The 14,419-nt window shown below is 40.7% G+C and overlaps 1 protein-coding gene across 5 annotated transcripts in view; it reads left to right on the forward strand.

The window, feature by feature from the left end:
• Nucleotides 1-14,419, forward strand: part of fmnl3 (formin-like 3) — a 32,725-nt gene that overhangs the window by 5,060 nt on the left and 13,246 nt on the right. For 4 of the 5 annotated variants that reach the window (XM_078255016.1, XM_078255015.1, XM_078255018.1 and 1 more), the window contains exons 2-6: nucleotides 8,593-8,676; nucleotides 8,804-8,884; nucleotides 9,211-9,287; nucleotides 13,270-13,353; nucleotides 13,857-14,003. In XM_078255016.1, the coding sequence (XP_078111142.1) occupies nucleotides 8,593-8,676; nucleotides 8,804-8,884; nucleotides 9,211-9,287; nucleotides 13,270-13,353; nucleotides 13,857-14,003 (473 nt within the window). The remainder of the gene's footprint in view (nucleotides 1-8,592; nucleotides 8,677-8,803; nucleotides 8,885-9,210; nucleotides 9,288-13,269; nucleotides 13,354-13,856; nucleotides 14,004-14,419) is intronic. The other variant, XM_078255019.1, reaches the window with a different exon arrangement.

Raw genomic sequence — 14,419 nt, forward strand, 5'->3', positions numbered from 1 at the left:
TACAAAGTAAAATTATACCAGCACCTCTAAAGCTCACTAGTTAACATGTTTCATTTTGTTTATTTAAAACACAAACACCAGTGTAAAAAAAGCAAGTTGTGGTTGGAGCCAGGCTAGCTATTTCCCACTGTTTCAAGTATTTAAACTGAGCTAAGCTAACCAGTCTCAGAAACAGCAACTAGCAAGACATAAGTAATTTTTTCACATCACAGAAATGTATGTAGACCTGGTTTAATTCATCTATGCAGAGAAACTGCATGTGTTTTCCATTTCTATGCATATGTAAGTTTTTTTGTAGCATGAATTTGTGCGTGTCAGTGGGGGTTTGCATGCTGCTCTAATGCAGCTGCACCGAGGCTGTAGTTTGAAGAAGTGGTTTCCTCCTCAATACAATGGGGACTCTGTCAGTCAGTGTTGTTTTAGAAAGGGGGCCTCATCCCCTGTTGCACTTTGTGCGGCTACACTCTTTTTACGCGGACGCTCAGAAGAACTGCTGTAAGCATTTAAAGAGCCAGTGGATTATAGCAACTACCTCTCCTACACACTAGTGACATGATGTAATTATTTCCCAGGCGTTCCTTAAATGACATACAGTAGCCTTTCTTTATCTTCTCATTTCTCAAGACTTCTACTTCTGCCTTTTACAGTAACAGTTCTAGTGAATGAAGTCCTATTAAGAAACAAATGGGGAACTTTTTAAGACATATGACTGGTAATGTGATTCTTTGGTTCATCAAGTACATCTCTAACTGTCTTTTGATTTTGGTTTTTATTCCTCTTTATTTTCTTATCACCGTTTCCCCTACCTCCAGTACAAACCTCCACAGATACATCCTATTTGATCCAAAACGTTTATTTCCACACAGCTCAGGCTCAGATTTGTTGCCCTTTCTCTTTGGCCCACCTTCATCTTTTTAACTGGGCAGTGTGTCAGACATGGTATGAGTTATTGAGGCATTCGTGTACCTGCATTCCTAACATTCTCTGTGTATAATCATCTGTTGGCTGGGGCTTCCCTGGGCCCTGCTCGGACGCACGGAGGAGCACAAACAGGATGTTCGCCACACAGGAAGGAACGAGTACCTCCAATTCATGACCGATTGTAGTATTTATTTATAACTCAGTCCTAACCTCACTTATATCCTTGTTTGTGTTCACATTTCCTCGATACAGTATGTTCAAATAAAACAAATAAATAGGACAATATAGTTGTCAGGTGGGATTGCTGGATTAATTTTTTCTCACTGTTGTTTTGGAACATAAAAATGTCCTAGATAAGCTCATGTAAACAAGTGTGCATTTCAAATTTGCTCACGTTTGAAGCTTGAGGAACATCTGGCTACAGAAGGACCTTGTGCTCAGGACATTTTTGTCTTTATCTCAGGCTGTGGCCGTGTGTTCGACTTACCCTGTGATAATAACGGTCCCTTGCTTGATGTCACCGGGTAAATAAGTGGATTAGCAAATGGGTCTGGGAGGTAGTTCTTGATGTATCAACCGAAAACCAACTTCCTGTTGCTTTGACTGGCCGTGGAATGTCCATTTGATCTTGAGTTGTAAAGAAGGGACTGGAGGGAAAGTTATTTTGCTCAACAGAGTGACTCAGAGAGGTCACATATTAGAAGACGCGAGTTCATGGGAGAAGACAGGACGCTTCAGAGTCCACTCAGGCAGGAGAAGGGAAGGTTGTGGACGAGCAGGAGGGCAGAGAACAAGGTCTGAAAACCTCACGCCACAGCTGTAAACTGTGTTGCCTTTAAACTCCTGATTTAATGGGGATTTAACACTCCATGATTTGAGCTGCGATGCCACTTAGGGAAAGTTTCAGCCATTAGAACAGCTTGACCCTTTGTGCTCTATTGCTGAAACAAAGTCAAGTAGTGAGATATGCGATTGACAGAAAATACATCAACAATTCTGATCATTGATGAATGAAACTGAATTTATCATCATCATTTATTATTACTCCAAGTCATTTACCAGGGAAAAAAGCCTTAAATTCACTAGTTTCAGCCACTCAAATGTTAGGATTAGCTACTGTTTTTATTTCATTGTAAATATAATATCTTATAAGATTTTAGACTCTTGGACTAACAAAACTAGCAATTTGAAGAAGTCACCTTGAACTTTGGGACTACTAATTTAAAATGTTCACTTTTTTCTGACTATAAGTAAATGTTTCCCTGTTTAATTGGGAACAATTATCAACAGATATATCGATAATAAAAATTCTATTTTTAGCCCTAATAAATAGCTTAGTATAAAACTACAGCAACTAAGATGAGTTTAAGTTGTGTATTGGTTAAAAAATGGAAAGCAATTTATGTTAATTATGTTTTTATCAGTTTTTTTTTACTTAGGTTTCACATTACTGAGGTTCATGAAAACTTTACTTCTTCGCCTTGTCCTCTCTGCTCTCTGTGCCTCCCACCTTCAGTCTACTGTCTTTGGAAGTGGTAGCGTCTGCATTGTTCCATTCCAGCATCTTTGTGCAGGGACTCATGCTTTGTTGTGATTGCCTAGTTCGGGTTACCTAGCAAAAGAGCGATAGGGTGATCGGATGTCTGCTTGGAGAAAGGGTGGGCAGTGTTTTCTCACACTGTGTTCTGTTGCTTTCAGTTCAGCGAGGATTACCTAGGAGCTAGAATACACCTACAATTCATTCATACACACATAAACACATTGTTGGAGTGGATGTGCAAAAACACACACACACGTTGTGTTACACACACGTATTACAAGTAAGAGCTAAGGTACAAACCTGACATTACTCAGGGCAGTTTTTTGATTTCCTGAAGAGTTAAGGAAGTCCCTGCAGCCCAGTGACGACAACCGGTCATCCTGTCTGCACTCATTGTGTTTCAACAGCAAGGAAAAGGAGAAATCCAAACAAGAGCACTGACAGCAACATTCATTAATGAAAAGCTGGTTTGATAATGTGATTCACACCTACGTTTACTATAAATGATGTCATTTAATAAGGTCATTTGGCTTGTTTAGCCCCACCTCATGTAGTCATCAGTGTATGTGACATGTACATGTATGACAGACACCCAGGAGTTGGTTCTGTATTTACCCGTCCTGTCCTTCTACGGTTTGTGAGGGTGTAGAGTTATTCATTTCCCAAATTTGCTCTTTTTTTCTCTGAGGTACACATTTAGGTTTAAACTGGTGCATCACTTTTTTTTTCTCATTGTGGAGGCCTGATATGTGCTTAAAGAAAACACAGTCATGCCAGGTCCCATATTCATTCTGTTTTCTTTGCCTCCTTGTTGGCTCTCCTTCCTTACAGCGATCAGTGGCCTGGCTTTTTCCAACCTCTTCAGACAGTTTCCTTCATTTAAGAGCTACTGGTCTTATCTAACCCCTCTTTGGCTGGCCTGTTATTTTCCTTTGTTACCGGATCATTGAAATACGTACAGAAATGTGTTGCTTTTTCATACATAGCTGAGGTGCTTTGAAACAATATGCTGGTGCTTTAATTTGGATTAAGAAAAAAATAGAATTTTTCTCTGATATTATTTATGAGGCTGCAGAGTATGTTTACCACTTTGTTGTTCTTGAAAAGGAAAAAACAGACTAGATATCCAAGTGTTTATCCTGGAAATTGTAGCAGCCAAATTAAATAACTTACAATGTCAGTCTTTTATTCCATTAGCATTAGCATCGCTAGCGTTAGCCTTAGCCAACTCCTTCACCACTAATGGAGCGAGCTGGAAAATCAAACTTTTTCCAAACCCCATGGGGAGGAGGGCCACAACGTCATGGCCACCAACACAACTCAGCAAAGATTGTTCTTGCTCGGGCTTTAACTTCTGGATATTCGGCAGCGTTGCTGCCACAACGGACCGAATGGCTTCGCTCGCATCTTTCTAGTGCACGTCCTCAACGTCATCGTTCTCAGCCACTCCCTCTGTTCGCTGATTGGACTGCCAAATATTTGACCGGAGAAAACCCAAGAATATACCGCAAACCCAGACGGAGTACTGAAGGGAAATGAAAATTGAGTGGAAGTAAGTAGGAGGGCGGAGCCAGGCTAGCTTCAAATGCCATTGTGTATGAAATGTGCCATACATAAACAAATAAATTACCCTGCCTCTAAACGTGCTCTAGTGCATTGTGTTGTGCGGCTGTGACCCTTGATTTGTGACCCTTGATTATGTTGACAGTTTAGCCATGCCGTAGCTCCCTTCTTCCTGGGACCTACCCCGATGAGCAGACACTCAGACTTGTTGGGGGTAAAGGGGGCTGTCTGGGCTTCGATGTCTGAACTGCCACAGGCTCTGTCCAGCATTGGGAGCTCATGAACCGCCTACTCCTTTCCCTCTGAGCTGATGACAACTAAGTCTCGCCTGTGTAAACCTATCAAGTAGATAAAAAACACAGACTCTGCATATTCAACCCACTGATAGAGCACAAAAGAGAGAATCAAATTGAATGCATCTGCTTAGTTGGCCACTTATAGGGTCTTTGAAGTCAGAATGCTGCACATTTTCAAACAATGCTACAAAAAAGAAAGAAAAATCAATTAAAATCCTTTTTTACAATCATCATCATTGTCAGACCTTCACTGATAACAGAAATTACTATATAATTTATAATTAGTATAATTAATTAATTATTATAATTAGTCCATTTTGCCCTCTCTTTCAGACTTTTATAATCTGTACACCCGGACACTTCATTTCATAGAAAATCCACATCCTTCAATCGTCATAGTACAAAGAAGACAGTTATATTTGCAACCATATTAATCACGCACAATAAACTTCTGTTGCATGCCTGGTAGCAACCTAGGGAGCAACTTTTCAATTTAGTGTCCTCTACAAAAACAAACAGGCTGACAAAATTCTGCAAGCAGAGCTCTAAAATGAAGAGTAATTTAGTTTGGTGCTGTGTATAGCTGTGTTATATCTTATCCTGACTGAAAGTGTGAAGCTGTGAAAAAGGTCAGGGGGGAAACATCCTGTCACTCTTTTCCATTTGTCTCTCTGGAGTTTCTAGTCATAAACTCAACTCAAGGCTGATTGTAAATCAGCTCGGATTAGGAAGCTGTCCAGTTTAGGGCACATGGAGCCCTGTTGACTCTGATGTCTGAAGTGACCATGGGCTCAGCAGCATCCCCGCTCGGTTGTGGGGGTCTGTGCGTGACTTGAGCGCTCCGCTGAGTCCCTGAAGGCTCTCCTGGACTCTCCATGCCTCCTTAACCTGCAACCTGACCCCCTCAACTACTTTAACTGTTGAGGCTTTAAAACCTCAATTTTCCTTTGTCAACGGCTCAAATGTCTCTCTGTTTCAGATTTTATGCCCTCTCTGTTGGCCGGTGTTACTCCTGTGCTTAATTCTTCTTCACAACGTCCTTTAACCTTTAAACACTTTGTGCATAATGTTTTTTTCTTTTTTAGGTTATTATTTATGTTTATTATCCCAAGGCTGCAGACAAACACTATTTTCACTATCAATTTGCCCCAATAATATGTATTACTTACTATTTAAGTGTTTAAAAAGTGACCATCTTAGTTTCTCAGAGCCCAGTGTAACGTCTTCAGATTTTGTGTTTTCTCCAAAACCCAAATGTATTCAGTTTTACATTTAAGAGGCAAATGTCTGGTATTTTTTATACCACTGAATCCTAATTAATGTTGATTAATCAACAAACTATTCATTGTTATTCATTTCCTCCACTATATCTTTTGTTGCAGCATTCATTTACTTATTTTACGTAACTGATTTGTGTGCAAGAGATCTCTACATAACAAGCAAAAGAGATTAATAGTATTTTGTCTGTTAACAAGTTTAATACAGTGGAGTTTTTTATTCTCTGTTTGGAAACTCGGCCTCCTGTTTTGGTTCACAATGGGGGCCTAATGATTGGCGAGATAGTGGTGATAATAGAACCAGTTCATCTGGTTGTGCAGTGTACTGGTGTTGTGTTTTTGCTCTACACAGCACCAGGGGGCATACGCTGACCCTGCCCACCAGCCATTGTTAGCGATTTTCTATAAGGAAAAAAATAGCTCAAATGTCAAAGGATGGGAATGGCACAGCACCAAATCAAAACAAAGCGCCACATTGAATCCTTTTTCAAGACAGTCTCAGGTCAAACAAGAAAGGCCTTGCTGGAGGAGAGAGTATGTGGGCAACATGGCAACATAACAAACACCAAACATTTTAGGCATTTCTGTAGTATTTCACCCCTAAAATGGGTCGATGACTCCAAAACTACAAAGTGCCACTGCTCCCTCTTCCCCATAAAACAACTTCTTTTTAGCTTCTTATAAACACAGGAAGTGCGAGATTGTATCACTGTGGGAGAAAGTGAAATGGCATTAGCTAAATTGGGTTACTTGGCTCAAATTACCCAAATCTAGTCAGAAAGGAAACGTCCACTCCTTCCTTTTGCCTTGTCGAGGGGAAACCTTTTCTCTACCCCCTCTATCATCTAAGCAATTTTTTTTTATACCTGTAACATTTGCAGCTCCACACATCTGCTCACAGTCCCACCTGTATTTGTTTACATTACCTGAGGCTTTCACTGACAAAGAGCAGAACTGTATTAAACATCAAAGTTTTGTGTGTGTGTCCACATGGCTCATAATGGCAGCGAACCTATTGCATTGAAGTTTACTGATTGTTTAATGAAACTCTACACTGTTCTTCACTTCTAATTCATGTTTTTGTAACTGAAATCTTTTTCAAATCCAATAGCAATGGACAGGTTTTGACTTTATTTTGCTCCTTTTGTCTTTACTAAATGGATAAACATTTGTGTGTCTGGTCTGCATCTTTTCGAGTATTTCAGAATTAAATTATTACAAAGGGGACCTTGCTCTTTGCCTGTTTGCCCCACAGTTCTACTTCAGTATACATGACTGGCCAAGACAACAAAACAAACCAGGGATGGGCCTGGACAGATGCTGGAGTAGATAACTGGGCGTATTTTTTTCATTTAACACTCATGTGTTTACATCAAAATTCAAGCCTTTGGAACATTATCTGGAGTGTGTTAAAGAGATCCACTTAGTGCAATTGGTCCGTCTATGTCATTATTTCATTATGAATATGCCTTATCAGTGACCAATGCTCATTAAAGTAGTTTCCAGCCTTTGTTAAAAATGCTCAGAGACAATTTATTAGAGACAGATACGGATTGGAGGTAGTACTCTTCGCTTCCTAGTACAACTTTGTCGTAGATTAATTTCTCCCAGGAGAGACGGAGGAGGAGAAAGCAGCTTGGGGGTCAGACAAGAGAGAAAAGTTACTACTATAAACTACTACTATAAACAGGACACATTCCTCCTGTAATTCTGGACATCTGGCATGCACGTTGCCTCTCTCTTCTCTTCTGCATGGGTTTTATAAAGCAGGTTATGTCAAAGGCCCCATATGCAACATCTCTGCACTGTTTTCCACTACAGTTATGGCTTTGTCAGGCAATGCATTTTTAGGGGCTTTTATATGGCATCCATCTACAGTTTAAAGTTGCTGCATGTTGCTGCATTTTGAGTGTACTTGGTAATGTGTGATTACAGAAATATGAAATTATTAGTCAGCTGTCAAGAAATACAGAAGCACCGTTTATTTACCTCTGTCCTCTTTAGACAACATGATTCATGATGTGCTGATAGAGTGAGTAATGTGGTCCCGATGTGGAAAGCATATTTTAAAATCAAATCAAACTCACATGTGATGTTCCACCCTTACCAATGACTGAGTGGTTGTCATAGGAGCAAGTTTGTCATTTTCCATCTATCAGTGGGAAAATGCCAGTGTGAGCATCACGTCTGGCCTGGGATGGGTTAACAGGGTGTTGCGTTTTAGATGGGAGGCTGAGTTATAGCTGCAGGTTAAAAGTCAAGCTGACAGGCCGTTTGTGGCCAGGCTTACATGGTTCTGTTGAAATGGGTGTAAATGAGGGTTCCCAGTGCAAACAATCCCTCATGTCTCTTCAAAGAGAAACACTGAGGTGATCAATTTCAGGGGCTGGCAAGCTCCCTCAGATTGTTGTGCGTCCTCATTTTTAAGATTTCCGTGTCAACCTCTGTTTACAAGCTCTTGGCTCAGTCAAGGAAGTTATTATTCAAAAGCTTGTGTCGTATAGTTTGTGTTATTTTTTTACTGTTGTCCGAGGACATAAAACGCTCAAGTGGGTTGGTCTCCAAACACAAATTAGAGCATTTAGGGTTTAATTTGAGCCACTGTAAATTGGCTGCCTCAGGACGTCTCGTGTGGTGTTCAAGTGTTTTTAAGGCTGGATTAGATGACAGTTCTGGTAATAGGCCCCATACTTTGGTAGTGGCTTGTTGTGGTTAAAAGCAAAGAGTTGTCTGAACAATACTGAGACTCGAAAGTGCAGAGGAGATGCGGATCATCTCCTGCAGCAGGATGCTGAGTGTTAACACAGGAAGTGAGGTCATGGTCCTAAGTCCCCAAAATATTTGGCGGTGCTCTGCTGTTGGCGCCAGAGGCCTGTAAAACCCCAGTTACGGACACACACTCAGTCACATCTGCTTGAAATAGTCAAATAAATAGCAACAAAGGAAACATGTAGTTATATATGAAACTGATACTTCCATGTTTTTTTATTTTCAGAGTTCTATGAACCTGCCTCCAGACAAAGCACGCCTCCTCAGACAGTATGACAATGAGAAGAAGTGGGACCTGATCTGCGACCAGGTGCAGTCATAAACCTCTATTCATAAATGACCAAACCAGCACTCACAATGTCATCACTTTACATTCTGCACCAACACTGACTTCAGCAAACTGCACATTACAATGCTTACTCTGTGTGTATCTTCAGGAGAGATTTCAGGTGAAGAATCCACCACACACCTACATCCAGAAACTACGAGGATACTTAGACCCTGGAGTCACACGAAAGGTGGGAGAGTACCAATGACCTTTCAAATATAGTGTCCACTTAAAGGGGAACTTTACAGATTTTACACATCAAAGTCTGTTTACAGGTGTTGAGGAGTACTGCTGCATATGTGAAAAATGTTTTATAAAACCTTTTGTGGCTGATGAAGTCTGATAAACTCAGTTGTCTCTGAAGACTAAGTTTGAAAATGAAGGTTGCAGCTCAAGAGTACTTTAGCCACTACTAGCATAACATATCCGTATCTCCAAATGAACTAACTACTAACTACAAAACTACTAACTAATGATATTTCTGCAGCAAAACTCTGCGTTTATTATGTGTTACAGAAGTTTCGCAGGCGGGTGCAGGAATCTACAAAAGTCTTGAGGGAGCTGGAGATCTCACTAAGGACAAACCACATTGGGTAATCAATACTTATCTCTCCCATTTGTCTGGTCAAATATACAGGTCTATTCAATGGTGAACCTGAAGGAAACCACATTATTGTTTCTTCCTGGTAAAGAATAGTCCTTTCTTTGCCGTTGCTGCTGCAGGGACCCAGAGCTCTTTCTGGTGCCCAGATATCCCCCATTGTTCTAACTTGCCAATCTCTGCAGCTCCATTTCATAGAGCTGGTCCTCATAATGCCCAGATGGTAGCCATTGTGCTGCCTCGTCCACTCCCCCATAGTGTTGATCAGGAAGCTTTGTTGTGTGTGCCAGAGGGACAGGAAGCCTGGCTGACCAATGCTGAACCCAGTGAAAGCACAAAAACATACAAGGATACTTTCATGTACACACATTTCTCACATTTTAAAGCGAACTATTATTTTCTATTGTTTTGTCATATTTTGTCATCGACATCCAATACTGTACACAGTTCACTACACACCCACTATGTTTTTGTGTGTGGGTGTGTGTGTGTGTGGGTGTGTGTGGGGGTGTCGGCCCGTCCCCACGAAGCTCCAACCTGCAGACGGCAGAGGAGCAGAAGCTGCACCTTCGCCAAAATGAAGACTGAAAAACAGAACTATTTTGATACATTTACTCGCCATGTGGCAGATAGCCACATAGATATAGATATAATTGATTAATTATATATTATTTAAGTTTAATATTTAGTGTTTAATAAATAATTGTTAAATGTAGTACAGAGTCTGTAGTCTATCGCACATATATCGCATATCGCAATAATTTCTGGGGCAATTTATTGTCCAGCAAAATTTGTTACCGTGACAGGCCTATGCACACACAACTATGTGTATGTGGATGTTATGTCAAGCTTTTCTAGCCTTTATCTTCAGTGTTGCAGACATGACCCTTGACTCTACAGTATAATCGGATGTCACACAGATACTTTCACATAAAAAATGTCCTGCAGTGACTTGCCACTGAATTCCCAAACCAAAAGCAGCCTGTAAAAAGACTTTGATTTTCCGTAGCATCCATTGAGTTACAAGAATAACTCATATTCTATTAGGCCTCATCAATAAAGGTCTGTTTCAATGCGTTTTCCAGAAAGACTGGTAGGCAAAAAAAGAAAAGAAAAAAGAAAGCTATTTCCAGAAGGCTTCTGTGGATGGGATTAAGTGTAACAGTTTCTGGTTTAGTGTGTGTCTAAATCCTGGGCCCTTTCTGATGTGTTATTCCAGGAATTGCCAAGAAAATCTGAAATAGCAACCGGTTGGACAAAAGTAGAGGAAGGAGTGAGAGGTCAGAGGCAAGGAGGGAGAAAGGGGAGGGAGAGTGGTGGTAGACAGGAAACTGATGATCAAGCCTGCCTCCTTGTCCACCCCCTCCTCTCCTTCCCTTCACAATCTTCCTACTGCTTTGTTTGCTTTCCTCAGTTCTTCTCCCTGAGGTTCTCTCAGTTCTTGTCCCTCCCTCCCCTACTTTGAGGCTCATGATTGCTTTCCTGCCTAACTCGCCATTGGTTAACTCATAACCAGCACTGCAAGACTATTTTAAGAACCTTTTACCCCAATCCTGTTCCCCCCTGGAGTTCCCTGAAGAAGTGGGGAGGAGGTGAAGGGGGTATGTAGGGGAGGCAGCCTAAATACTGTTGACTGTCAGGGGTTCGACCTGAGCCCAGCTCCTTCAGCCATATGACCTCCACATTCTTTCTCTCATCGCAAAGGGAATTCCTTTGTTTGGAGTTGATTCTCTTTCCAAAAAACTGGAGTTAAATGTGGAGGAAAGCTGAAGCCTTGCTCTGGTTTACTTTCCATAACATTCCTGCCAAGTTCCCTCAGTCAGAGGAGGGGAGACCCCCCTTAGAGCTGCCAAAGGATAATTCCGGTTTATTACAACTCAGGTCTTATTTTTGTAATTTTGCAATAATCCTTTCTATCAGTTATGAAAGCATTGGACTCACAATATCATTGCTCAGATATTGGAACATGGTGACATTGCTACAACATTAATAAAAAAATATTCAGATAGAGAAGAAGCACAAGCTGCCATACAGGCAACTGAAAGTTTAGCCAGATTACAGAACCTCCTTTTTTTTCAAGATAAAACCGAAAATGAATGGAACTTAAATGTTTGTAATAACCCCCAATTTGCACAGGAATAGTGTGTGCACACATAGGCCTGTCGCGATAGTCAATAAATCAATTAATCGCACGATAATGATGATCATTTTTCCGGCCGTGAAAATTTCCATTTGCATGCTTGTTTGTTTTCCTTGTCTCGCTCGCTCGCTCTCTCTCTCTCTCTCTCTCTCTCTCTCTCTCTCTCTCTCTCTCTCTCTCTCTCTACCAAAGAGACTGGATGACCACTCTCGGTTCCTTAGCGTAACGAGGAGTGAACCCTCTTGTCAGTCGCATGGTCTTTGTGTGGGGGGAGGCTACTAGTTGCGCTAGTAGCCTCGCCCAAACGCTAGTTGTTGGGTGTGTGTGGGTGTGTGGGGGTGTGTGGGGGTGTCGGCCGTCCCCACGAAGCTCCGACCTGCAGACAGCAGAGGAGCAGAAGCTGCATCTTCCCCAAAATGAAGACTGAAAAACAGAACTCGTTTGATACAAACATTTACTCGCCATGTGGCAGATAGCCACATAGATATAGACATAATTGATTAATTATATATTATTTAAATTTAATATTTAGTGTTTAATAAATAATTGTTAAATGTAGTACAGAGTCTGTAGTCTATCGCACAAACAAACACTCAACGAATGCTGCAAACATTTGACAGCCAGTATGAATTGCCTGGGAGAACATAAGTGTCACAAACAGCAATTCCACAACTGTACAACAGCGTGAAAAACGACATACTAAAGGAGATCAAAGACATATTGTGGATATTTAAAATGTCTTCCAGTTCCAGTGTTAAATATTCTTTAGAAATAAAAGTTTATTGATCTTTGAAAAGGTGTACCTGCATTATTATGCATTATCATTATATTAGATGAAAATGGTCTCAGAACGACAATATTATCATTTATCGCAATAATTTCTGGGACAATTTATCGTCCAGCAAAATTTGTTACCATGACAGGCCTATGCACACACAACTATGGCAAGTTTAACCAGTTGATAGATGAATGGACAGTTTGGGTAACACTTTTGCCTTTATTTTAATGTCCTAGTAATTTTGGTTAACCTGGGGGTTTGTTTAAAACCTGTGTAATCGTCTGACTGCTTGTGTTTCTTGCAATGTCTGAATTATTTTTAGCGAAGTCAGCCCTTTCCCAGATCTTAACAGTTAACTTGGTCAGTAGAAAGCTTTTCTTTTCTTTCCTTTTTTATACTTCATCATCATTAAGTAGATTTAGTAATTCTTGTCATACTAGGTTTGCATCACCGAATTCATCATGTTTTAACTTTGGTAGGTGTGGTAATCAGATATTAACAATATTACCAATTGTAATACAGTAGAATGAGAAAAAAAATGAAATCAATAAAGATAAATAAAGATGTGTTGTTAATACAGGGCCAGCAAGTAACAACTATGTTCATTATTGATTAATTTGCCAATTGCATATCTAAACATATAATAACATTAACACACATCCACTACATATACATTTGTCTATACCTTGTAATTACTTTTAAAGAACCTATTCTCAATATTCTAAGTAAATATTTGTCATTCTCATCCATTATTGCAGGAGTCATTACACATAATAAAACAAATAAAAGTTATTAGTTAATATTAGTGCTAGAGAGGATAGCCCAAACAAGATTTAAGTTGATACTAATTTATACAGATTAATCCTTTAAATACAGAAAGTCTTATAAGAAGCCTTTATGGAGTAGAAATTACACCAATCTCCATTTTCTCTGTTTCTGTTTTTCTTTCTCTTTTTATGCATTAACGGGTAAAATGCAATCCTAAAGGATAAAACAATAAGAGTGTGTTCTTGACTTGGTGCCCTGCTAACCTTTCTATGTTCCCATGTGTCACAGGTGGGTCAGGGAGTTCCTGAATGATGAGAACAGAGGTCTTGATGTCCTGGTGGAGTACCTCTCCTTTGCCCAGTGTGCTGTCATGTGAGTATTTTTATACAAGTACGCTTCACACACACACACACACACACACACACACACACACACACACACACACACACACACACACACACACACACACACACACACACACACACACACACACACACACACACACACACACACACACATGTGAGGCCAATAACCTTTCCTAAGGAAATGGCTGCAGGGTTAACATGTCGTGTTCTTAAGAGCCTGTGATAAACTGCTTTTGCATCTAAAAATGTGCTCTTGGCAAATTGCACTCTTTGGATGTGTTTGTATGCCTTGTTGCATACTTGGCAAACTGAATGAGCTGAGCTATACCTTGCCTGAATGGGACAGAATCTCTGTGCTGAGCTTTATCATGCAGCTCGATGACAGTTCTTGTGATAACCCCTGGCTCTCTACCAAACTGCCTTGCTGACCTAAACCTCCCCGTGCCTCTCATCTACACCCTCTGTGCCTCTATGTTGGCTTGTCTGTCTGTCTGTCTGTATGTGGCCCAGGTTGGATTTTGAGGGGCTGGAGAATGGGGAGGATGGCTTCTTGGACAAGGCTAAATCTTGGAGTAGGTCCATAGAAGATCTGCATCACACCAGCACCCAACCCTTCTGCAACACACTGGTGCGCTCTGCCCGCCAGTCTGTCCTCCGGTACGTATTGCTAAGCTAGCTTCCCCGCTGTTACCTATCCCTGTTATTGCCTTGCTCTGCTAACCTTGAATGCTACAGACATGTATTACTATGCAAGCCAGTTGTCTTTGTACTTTTATGTTTCAGGACGATGCTTGAATAGTTGATCAATTATGGATCTGCTGACCTCTGTCTTGAACTTAAGGCTATGCACAAACTTAATCAGATGAACTGTATCAGAGATTACTAAAATCTTTGACCTTTTGCGTTATGAGTCTCTCTTTGTTAATGGTCCTCCTTCATCTGCCCAGATGTGCACACTACACTGTCTTCAGATGAGAGCCAGCTGTGAGCTGCAGCATATGTTGGACAGTTGGACAGTCTTCTTCATCATTGAGCCACACACAGACAGGAGATGAAAAAACGTAAAGTCTGAT

The sequence above is a fragment of the Sander vitreus genome, chromosome 7, assembly GCF_031162955.1.
Source record: "Sander vitreus isolate 19-12246 chromosome 7, sanVit1, whole genome shotgun sequence".
Lineage (NCBI taxonomy): Eukaryota > Metazoa > Chordata > Actinopteri > Perciformes > Percidae > Sander > Sander vitreus.